Source organism: Anastrepha obliqua, chromosome 1 (assembly GCF_027943255.1).
Source record: "Anastrepha obliqua isolate idAnaObli1 chromosome 1, idAnaObli1_1.0, whole genome shotgun sequence".
Taxonomy (NCBI): domain Eukaryota; kingdom Metazoa; phylum Arthropoda; class Insecta; order Diptera; family Tephritidae; genus Anastrepha; species Anastrepha obliqua.
Window position 1 is genome coordinate 129,684,319 of NC_072892.1, and position 11,010 is coordinate 129,695,328.

Below are 11,010 nucleotides of genomic sequence, written 5' to 3' on the forward strand. Positions count from 1 at the left end.
ATAAAATATTCATTTTCATTTCATTGATGTGTTCCAACTTCTTTAAACGGCTTAGTGAAGTTATCTCACATTTACAGGGTGTGCCATCCAGACCCTCGATGGTTTTAACATTAAATAATTCTGCCATTTAGGTATGAAAGAAGTTGTAGGGCTTCACATTGGAAGCAATCGTTCAATCGTGAAAACTGTGTCTGCTTATCGTATGAAGTATGAGACCAAACTTGCCGCCTTCAGACAAAACATTTCGTAGTTTGACGAAGAATCCCTTTGAGTACGCGCTTGTAGCCAATTGACAGCGTTCCATTGTACCTCCTTCGCAACGAAGTTCTTGTAGTTCTTGAAGCGGTAAGAGATTGCTTTGCCAATAATCCAAATATGTGTTATCGCTGCCCATCTCAGGAGTTAAATGTAGGCGGAATGGCAGCTACTACAATGAATTTCTTGAAGCGTAAGTTTGTGAAACGCGTTGGGGGCCGAAAATTAGTGATTTGGGACGACCTCCTCGCTCTTTGAATTTTAAAGGTTCTAGATTTTTTTCTGTAGGGCTTTCTAATAGCCAAGCTGCTCTTAAGCCGCGGTTGTGTTCGTTGGAGCATCCCTGCGCTCGATGATGGTACACTCGAAACTGGTCGGGGAATGCCGGACTTTACGTTCGATTGCAACCGAATTATTCAAGGCTTATCTGAGTACCTGATCATGGTGAAAACGCAGGAAACTGCGAGGCGGATGAGCTGGTAAGACAAGTCAGTGGTTTCCCCGCGAGGTGGCTTCCCCGCGAAAGTAGATGATTGACATCTCCCCTGCTTTCGCGGGTCTAAGATTTAGACATATTGGCTATTACTTCTTTGCTACACCGCTGATATAACGGGCTTTGATATTAAGAAGTTATCGCTGTTTGTGTGGAGCCCGTTTCTCCAGAAGTCTCTTGCGGTGATCATCAAAAGCCCTTGGAAATTCATCTAAAATCAATCGGACAAAATAAATTAGTTTTATTAATAGATAATCTTGAGCCTGATTGAAACTTTTTTCTTCAAAATTAACAATATGTCGGCCGCAGGTAATATTTTTCGGATTTTCGAGAAAAAAAACCGACAATTAATTGTTATTTTAAAAATTAAAATAAAATTAAAAAAAATCTAAATTTTGAAAAAAAATCCTTTGGTCAAGCACGAGTTTTTTTATGTTTTTCAAAAGCAGTTTACATTTATTGAAATCTACCTAGCGGTTTTTAAGTTACAGTGATTACCACTTCAAAAAGCATAGTTTTAGAAAAACGCACTTAAAGCTTTGTTATCGATTTATATCCGGCAGGCTAATCAGAAATCGAAAACAGATTAACGTAACCAACACAAGACTGAGTCTTGCCAAGGGGGGAAAAATACGATTTATTTAATTATTATCTATTCCTGGGCCATATAACAGTTCTTCAGCCGTCATAGCAGCTTCCAAAATATCGATTTGCTGTTGCCTCCGGAGCACCCGAGCGCCCTTTGTTAATTGTTGAATAACTCGTAAAGTACTTATCGGATTCACTTCAAATTTCCACACAATATTTTTAAGAGATTATACTTTAAGAAAATGCAAAAATCCCAAAATTCTGACTACACTTAAATTCTGACTACCCCTTAAAGACCTGATGAACGTCATCAGCACCATGAAGCGGTTAACACCACTGTAATTCAGTCACTGTTCGGTCGTCATCACAAATAGTCAACCACATAAGATCTCCCACTAAATAGCGGCCCGTGAAATGCACAATCTGCTGTATTCTTTTAATAGTTTCATTTTTTCGATCCACCCACACCGGCCTCTACCTGCACACAGTTTCCGATCTACCTACTTAGAGACTAAAGTGAACACTTTGTAAATATTTATTTAGAAGCAGTAATTACTATTTGCTTAAATATATTACATTTGTGTTTACACACATACATACATACATACGTACATTTACTGTATATCTTTTGCACTTTCACAGCTCATTAGTTTGCTAAGCAGTATTCAGCTCAACTACGTACGGAGCGTGCAAGTAAATGCACTTATTTGTTTTGCGCCTAATTATCAATTAACTGCAGTGTTAAACAGCGTTTTCTTAATTTTATTCACTGTAGCTATTTTTTAATATATATTATTTATTTTTATTGTTTTCGATCCTCTAGTCAATGTATTTGTATTTGTATAAGTATTAGTATTTGTATTAGGAAATATCATTTAGTACTTCGTAGTCTCGTATTTACCTACTTTTGTACACTTTTTTTATTTGTATTTGTATTTGTATTATAATTTCTATGTCTTCCCTTTTTGTTCTTATCTCTCTCTCTCGTTTGAATCGCTCTTTAAAACAATGAAAAAAATATAAAAAAACAACAACACCATAAAACCAAAAATACTCTTTAGTTGATATTGAAGCTTTAAAGCACGCACCCAATTGGGGTTTGAGACACCGTAGAGATAGCTTGAGTGGATTAAGTACACACAGTCAGCCCATGGTATTTGGCGGTGGATTTGGTGGTATGCAAAGTCCAGCGCCAACGTATCATTCAGGTATGTTGTCCAATGTAATGTTTATGATTTTTATATTTTAGTTTTCGAAAACATTTTTGGCTTTTTCGTTTAAGTATTTTGAAATTTTTGTGGTTTAGTTCTCATAAAACATTTGCAACACTCTCGTATATGTATCTCTATAATTTTATGTCTTTTTTGTTTGCAAATTTCTGTTAAATCCCTTTAATATTGCATAATTGTAGGCGCCTACACGCCCGGCATGATGACTGATGTGGTGCGCGAAGTGAAGGAAGCAGCACGCGTGCGCGAAGATGCGCTACTAAATCGGTGAGTGAAGCGAAACCAATAGAAGCGGAATACTTTTGAATTCGAACGAAGGCACCTCGATTAATTTAAATTAAAAAAAAAAAAAATAAAATAATAAAAAAGTGGGGGAAATGCGTAGGACCTTATATAGGGTCCGGCACTCGAAGTGTAACCAACTTCAGACCGTTCGCGCAGCTGATCCACAGGCATCAGCTATCTGTTAGTTGGCTAAATGACAGTTCAGAGTATTGTTTACAAGCGCGCGGAAGCATTTTGCCGAGAGTAAACATGAAAAAAGAAAATCAATAACGGATTTCAAACGTAATAGTGTGATTGTATTATATTTGGCTGGAAAATCATAACCAGCGATTTTTCGTGAGTTCGAGCACCTTAAAGTAAATAAAGTTCTTTTTTATCGCACCATTACTCGTTGCAACGATACTGGTAACATCGCGAAACGTCATGGAGGTGGTCATCAAAAGATTGCAACGTCACATGAAATGGTTCAAAAAATGAAGAAGCGACTTGAGTGAAATCCCCTAGGAAGTGTCAATCAAATGGCGAAAGAAGTGAAAATTTCTGACCGTAGTATCTGCCCCATACTGAAAAATGATCTCAAAATCCAGCTTTAAAAGATCCAAAAGGTGCTCGATCTCACACCAAAGCAGTAAGAAGTCAACGCTTGGCCGAAATCGGTCAATTTCCGAGCATTGTGTTTTTTGACCAAACAATTTTTCAAATTGAGCAATTCATAAACTCCCAAAACGATAGAGTTTATTTGACCGATCGTTCATACGAGAATTTGAGATATCGATTGGCCACCAGTTGGCAGCACGCGCCACAAGTAATGGTTTGGGCCGCTGTAACTGCAGATGGGCGCTCTCCAATTCTCTTCATCAAGCCTGGCGTCAAGGTAAATGCGAAATATTATCGGGAACGAATTCTAGAGGTTTCTTTAAAGCCGTGGGCAGACAAACATTTCGGTGGCAGATCATGGACGTTTCAAGAGGACTCGGCACCGTCTCACAAAGCTCGAGTGAACCAAGAATGAAAAAAACAACGTTCTGAACTTCATAACGTCCACACAATGGCTCCCAAATTTACCAGACGCGAATCCGATGGATTATTCTCTTTGGGCCTTTTTGGAGAGCAAGGTTCGAACTAAAACTTCACCAGTCTTGAGGCGCTGAAAAAAGCCGTTGCCCGCGAGTGAGCCAAAATACCTGCAAGTCACATTCGGGTAGCTCGCCATTCGTTTCTGGACCGTCTCAAGACAAAATATGGTCATATCGCGCAAAAGTAAATCGATTTTTAATTTTGTATTATTTTCACACATTTTTTACTTTGAATTGATTAAAGCAATCTTCCAAACTAAATTTATGTCCTTTTTACACTTCGAGTGCCGGACTCTGGAATTTGGCAATAGTTAAAAAAATGTAATTGCCATGAACGAAATAGGACAAAAAAACACAAAATAGTAAAAAATTCATGCAACATTTATAATCGGTTTTGGAATACGGTAACAAAATAATTATACAAAAATAATACTTAAATTAACAGAATTAATATTTAGTACAAATCCGTTGTTTTTAGTATACTATAATCTGGCCCTATTTTTGCCCTTTTTTCTGTAATATTTCTTTTAGCTCCCTGGGCGAAGAAACTGGCCTCTGTCCCACACTCCGCTCCAACTCGTTTCACAAGTTTTCTGTTGGGTTTAGATCGAGTTATTGGGGAGGGGTAGCAATAACTTTTGGCCGATTATAGAGCAGCCGTTCTTGCGCAATATGGGCTTTATGCTTAGGGTCATAATCTTGGTACAGTTTAAAACTATGTATAATGTCCATTCGCTCTGCTGACTATTTCAAATTTTACCTCAATATATTCGAATATATTTTTTAATTCATAATCGTGTCTATGTCTAGTCTAAAACTAAACCGGTGCCTTTGGATGAAATACACTCTCAAACCATCACTTGATTTCAGCTACTCATTGGGCTTCCGCCAAACCATGACTTTTCCGTCACTACTGTTCTCATCTAGAGAAACGACATCATACCACCAAATTTTATCATGTTATATATTATATGTTCCTTAGTAAAATTCAACCGCAGCTTGCTACTTCGGTCGTTTATAGCTACTTCGGACGAATAGTTTGAAGGTGTTAATAGTTTTTATAGAAACAATTCTGAATAAGAATTTTTATTTTTGTCTTGGTATCTGCCATCCTTGATAATATATATCCGACAGCAATGATCCTTCTTTTATCATTTTCGTAGACTTTTCCAATTTGGCGGTCGGTATTGGATTCTAACCTAAATATTTTTTCGAAAATATACGATGAACTTAATAAATTTGACATTCACATTCGAAGTGCATAGAAACTTTAATAATATCATTGATCCAACGAGACTATATCTTGATCGATGTGCACCTTTTTGGATGAACTTGATTTCCCATTGACTTTCGCAGGGTCATTGTTTAACTTGTCTCTAAAGAACATCTAGGCTTTTCAGTTTGCTATATGAAGTAGATAACACATATAACTACTAGATAATGCCTTATAACTAGTTTTTGAAATTTAACAACACCCGTTATTACACACACATGTCTATGCTCATACATTCCAGGGTAAAAGCGATGGTCGAGGAACGCCAGTGGTCATTTAATGAGAGCAACTTACGCATGATGCGCGACATTGAAGATCTGAAGGTAAAGTTAAACACCCTCTTTTCATGGCCTTCTCTTTAAAATTAACACCCTTTTCCCTCTACTACTCAGTCTCAAGTTCATCATTTGCGCGCCGATCGCAAGGAGTCCAACAAACGTATCACACATCTCGAGGCGGAGAACAAATATATGCGCCAAATGCTGACGAGCCTCTTCAATCAGCGCAACACACCCGATGTGATTTATGAGAATGAAACACTGCGCACACAACGCAAATCCTTCCCCACAGCCTCAACACGACGCTCACAATCGATGAATCTTCACTACGGCACCATACACCATCAACCGCCAACCGCAGCGCTGACAGTGGATGAGCAGGGTGAGCGCTTGCATATCGTCGAAACGCCCGGAACTTGTGCCGCAGATATGGTGACCGTAAGTGATAGGCGTGCAGCAGCAGAATTGCGCAGCTCATTCTCCAGTTCGGATGGTGGCGGTAGCGTAGGAGCGGGTAGTGGTGTTGGTGGTGGTGGTGGTGGTGTTAGCGTTGGTGTACGTAACAATGGTGCCAGTGGAATAGGCATTTGTACAGTAACACCTTTGCCCAATGGTAATGCCGCCGCAGCGTCTAATCAGCAACAAATCATGTCACCGCCTAATTTCGCATTGATATCAACGCCAACCGAGAAGGAGGAGGAGGAGGTGAAACAACGAAGAAAGAAGGGCAGAAGGGTGCCAAATGTTGTTGGTGGTTCGAAGCGAAATGGCGAAACTACTACAGGCGATGTTGTACAGCCTGTTGATGCAGTTGATGGTGATAAAGATGTTGACGGTCAGAGCAATTTGTCGACGCAGGAGCTACAGCAGGAACTACAGGATGCGGTAGCAGCTCGTAAGGAGGCCGATATTCGTGTTATTGCGTGGGTTTAAAAGCTTGAATACAAATTAGCGAAATGTTGTGCGGCACAAAAACAAAATTTAGCTTAGCATTAGCTACCATTTACACAAATTCTATCATTGGCGGTTTTTGTTTAAATTATTTTTAGTTTTTTAACAGTTTTATTATATTATATCATAATTTTGTTATTATTTGTCGAGCGTTTAATGCAGTCAACAGCAAATTAGACGTATGCCAGTATTTACACTACAGTATAGAATTATTATTGTAATATTTGGGAAAATATTTGATGGGCAGTTTTTTTGGAACCTTGGAAGAAAATAATGAATTTGCGAACGAATGAAGTTCCAAATTGAATGAGTGATCTACATTAACGAGCATTTTAAGCAAAAGAACACACACACACATACATATGTATGTATATATATGCATGTATATATATATATATATGCATACGTACAAGTATGTGTGAGTGGGTTAAAGAATCATTCGACTCCTATTTTCGACGAGGCTCCCAATTAGAATTCTATGATTATAGAAATATCTACAACCGTTGGCTACTGTAACGACGAATGAAAAATGTTTCTAGGTATTTCAGTGTTTATTGATAACGCGCCATGTAAGCGTTTTATTTCTAGTACAACTGGCCTTAAACTAATGCAGGTTTCGTTTTCGTACAGAATTTTTTTAGGTTTGTGGATTCTCAAAGTTTACTGTTTAACTTTTCAAATAAAAAAAAAATATTAAACAAGCATGTGAGCAGACTTTATTATGATATTTCGAGTTTTTATCATCAATTGCTATGTTGTTTTTGTCGCAGCGTAAAGCGAATGTTGCTGGAGTTAAAAAAACCTTGACAAGATATAAACCCGAATCGAATATATTTATTTATCCTCGTTGGTTCGCACGAAATAAAAATCAAAAACTACTATAAATTAAAATTTTGATTAAAAAAGCGTCGTGATGTTATTTATCTTGCTGAAAGCGTTAAATGCGGTGAATCTATAAACTATGCAAGGAAAAGCAACGTACTTACATACATACATATATTAGTTTGTGAAAAAAAATCCCTTTTTTTGTGCAAATGGTTTAAAACTGTTTTATGGTCGACCTTTATCTCCTGGGCTATGCTACGATTACTAAAATGCTGGTCAATTTCGATTATTTCTGTGATTTTATCGACATTTTCTTTAACATCAAAAACTGAATGGAACAAACAATGAACAGCAAAAGAATTTTTTTAGTGTGAAATGTCACCTTAACAACGGGCACCAAATCTAAATTGTTTGATCGATAGGATTGCGAAAAATCTATCACTATAGTCATCTACCGAGAAAATATTCTTTTTCCCCAAATTAGTATTTTAAAAAATTCCCAAACAAGTGAAAATTCAATAATCAAATTATCTAATTATTGGCGAAATAACTTTTATAAAGCTCCAGAACACATCTTCTTTAAACTGTGGTTGTGGCTTAAGCCTTAAGTAATTTATATATAGACGACCATAGATATTTGAAGGGTAGGCGAAATTCGCATTAAACAAACGTTTTATATACTTTGAGAATCCGCAAATCCATTTAGTTGCTTAAGTTATTACATAATTTCAGTAAAGATTATATTTTCTTATATACATATTTTAATTCTGTAAATATTTTGTTCTTTTATTATAAGTACATACATACATACATATGTATCTTATTGCTGTGTTTAAACAAATTTTCTTAAAGCTTTTATTTGATTTTCAATGAAACACTAAAAAATAAACGCACACACTCACAATCAAATCAATAACAATATTTACTAAAAACAACAAAAAAATATGCCCCTCCTTTACCAACCATTTAATCACAAACATACATACATACATAAAATTACAAACTTTCTTATCCATGTGTATGTACACACATGCATACGTAGTGTTACTCACCACTCTTACTCACCACTCTCATTTACACTTATCTCACCTCATCATATCTGGGTTCACTGTTTGCTCTTACTCTCAAACATTTCCATGCAACATAACTTGTAGCGCCTAACATTGTAATCATTTTGTTTGTACGTTTGTGGCTCACTCGTATTTTTTCGTATTCTCTTACTTGCTCTCATTTTAGGCTTGAGAATATGGTAAGAACACAACGCTTGAATTCCATCCAAGCCAATTCCGCTACGACCAACAATACAAGTACATCCATCCATCCATCTGGGTCGGTTGCATATAGCCTAACAAACGGTACTGCTACTGCTACTGGTACTGGTACTGGAGCAAGTGTTGGTGAAGGTTTTGGTATTGTAAATCGTTTTGTTGGCGGCGCATATAATATTAACCCTTGCACCACTACCACCACTACCACTCTTATCTCTCCACCATCATCATCTACGTTGATTATACAGCCTCAGCAGAAACAACATAAGGCCCATACGATCGTCTCGGTCAACAGCGTTGGTAGTGTAGCACAGACGCCAACCAAACTAAGCGTTGCTGGACCCATAACCGATTTATAGTTCTAGCTAATGGCTACACAGCGGCGAGTTCGTGTCACGCATTTTTGACTTCAGCGCCCCAAGGCAAGACACGCGTCACGTTATTTTAGCAGCGCCAAAAGAGGGGTGGACCAGTTTGCAGAAATTAGAAGCGCGCACGATGAAAGCATTTACGTGAATAAATACATATACGTATGCATACACAGATACATACATACATATGTATATAGGAAATTTGGCAGAATACGATACTCGAAATGTGCTCGAAACAATGAAGTGTTGACTTCGATAACGAACGTCCTTTACGATCCGAACCGCTACGATATTTGCTTTTATTATTTAAAATTTTATACGATAATTATATTTGTAATTGTTATTAACACTTGTTAACGCATTCGTATTTGCATTTTGTATGTGTTAGTGAATATTTACATACATACATACACACATATAATCCCATTCAAACGTACATACATACATATGCGCAGATGTAGCTCGTATTATAGCAACTTCGTTTTCATATTTGAAAATCGTCCCTAATGTTTAACTCTATACAACTAATTTGTCCGTAGTTTTTTACTAAAAATTAACGAGGGTCAGTATATGCATGGATACAGTATTGTGCATGAACTAAGCAAGTTATTTCCAATTCTAAAGGGAATCCAATTCCTGGCTGTAATCCAATCATTTGGATTGTTTTTCAGCTCACAATATTCAACTAGTGTTGGACGCTTACTGGAAGTGGATAATTGAGTAAATGATTGTGAAGAATCTATTATAGAAATTAAATTAAATACTAATCAGCCATCAAATTGGGTGCCCAAAACGGAAGCCACTTTTGATTATTTGAATTTAATTAATTTAAATTTTTGAACTCTCTAATTTTGGCCACAATTCTTGCTGAATTGCAATTTTTGTTATTAAGTCAGTCTAAACCATTCTTTTTCTTCTTCTTGATTGAGGTGATAACCGCTTAAGCGATTTTGGGCGAGTTTAACAAAGCGCGCCAGTCGTTTCTTTCTCGTGCTAACCAGTTGGAAACACCAAGTGAAGCCAAGTCCTTCTCCACCTGCTCTTTCCAACGCAGAGGAGGCCTTCCTCTTCCTCTGCTGCCACCAGCTGGTACCGCATCGAATACTTTCACAGCCGGAGCGTTTGTTTCCATTCGCGCGAAATGACCCAGCGAAGGTAGCCGCTGGATTTATTCGCTGCACTATGTTTATACCGTCGTAAAACTCGTACTGCTCATTTTTTCATCGCATACGATAAGTCCATCGTCTGCAAAGGTCTAAAATTTTGCGCAGAATCTTTCTCTCAAACACTCCAAGCGTCGCTTCATCAGATGTTGTCATCGTCCACGCTTCTGCGCCATACATTAGGACGGGCATGATGAGAGCCTTGTAGAGTGTTAGTTTTGTTCGTCGAGAGAGTACTTTACTATTCATTTGCTTACTGGGTCCAAAGTAGCAGTTGTTTGCAAGAGAGATTCTAAAGGGTGGTTAAGTTTCAAGGGCCGGTGTTGATTTTCAATAAACTACAAGTTCTTTAGGAAATTATTGTCATTTCTCTTTATTATGATAATACTGATATGGCTTAATTACACATAGAACAAAATATTGGCCAAATGACCGCCGCGGCCTCGGCGGCACACCTCGATCCGATGGTCCAAATTTTCGATGACGCTGAGGCATAATTGAGGTTCTATACCGTTAATGTGCTGAATTATCTCATCCTTTAGCTCTTGAATTGTTGCTGGCTTATCGATGTACACCATTTCTTTCAAATAACCCCAAAGAAAGAAGTACAACGGTGTTAAATCACATGATCTTGGCGGTCAATTGAAATCGCCGCGACGTGAGATTATTCGGCCATCAAATTTTTCGCGCAAAAGAGTCATTGTTTCGTTAGCTGTCTGACAAGTGGCACCGTCCTGTTGAAACCACATATCGTCCATGTCCATATCTTCCGATTCGGGCCATAAAAAGTTCGTTTTCATCTCACGATAGCGCACACTATTCACAGTAACTGCCTGACCGGCCTCATTTTGGAAAAAGGCCGGCCCATTAACCGCACTAAACAGTCACTCTTTGTGGGGGCATTGGTTTTTAGGCAATCACTCTTGGATTATCATTCGCCCAAATGCAGCAATTC

At 37.8% G+C, this 11,010-nt stretch overlaps 1 protein-coding gene across 4 annotated transcripts in view; it reads left to right on the forward strand.

Moving 5' to 3' along the window:
• LOC129236094 (uncharacterized) overlaps nt 1-9,876 on the forward strand; it is a 93,721-nt gene extending 83,845 nt beyond the window's left edge. For 3 of the 4 annotated variants that reach the window (XM_054870298.1, XM_054870300.1, XM_054870299.1), the window contains 5 exons: nt 2,398-2,544; nt 2,748-2,832; nt 5,441-5,522; nt 5,592-6,400; nt 8,490-9,876. In XM_054870298.1, the coding sequence (XP_054726273.1) occupies nt 2,398-2,544; nt 2,748-2,832; nt 5,441-5,522; nt 5,592-6,400; nt 8,490-8,880 (1,514 nt within the window). In that variant the 3' untranslated portion in view covers nt 8,881-9,876. The remainder of the gene's footprint in view (nt 1-2,397; nt 2,545-2,747; nt 2,833-5,440; nt 5,523-5,591; nt 6,401-8,489) is intronic. The other variant, XM_054870301.1, reaches the window with a different exon arrangement.
• The last annotated feature ends 1,134 nt before the right edge of the window (nt 9,877-11,010 follow it).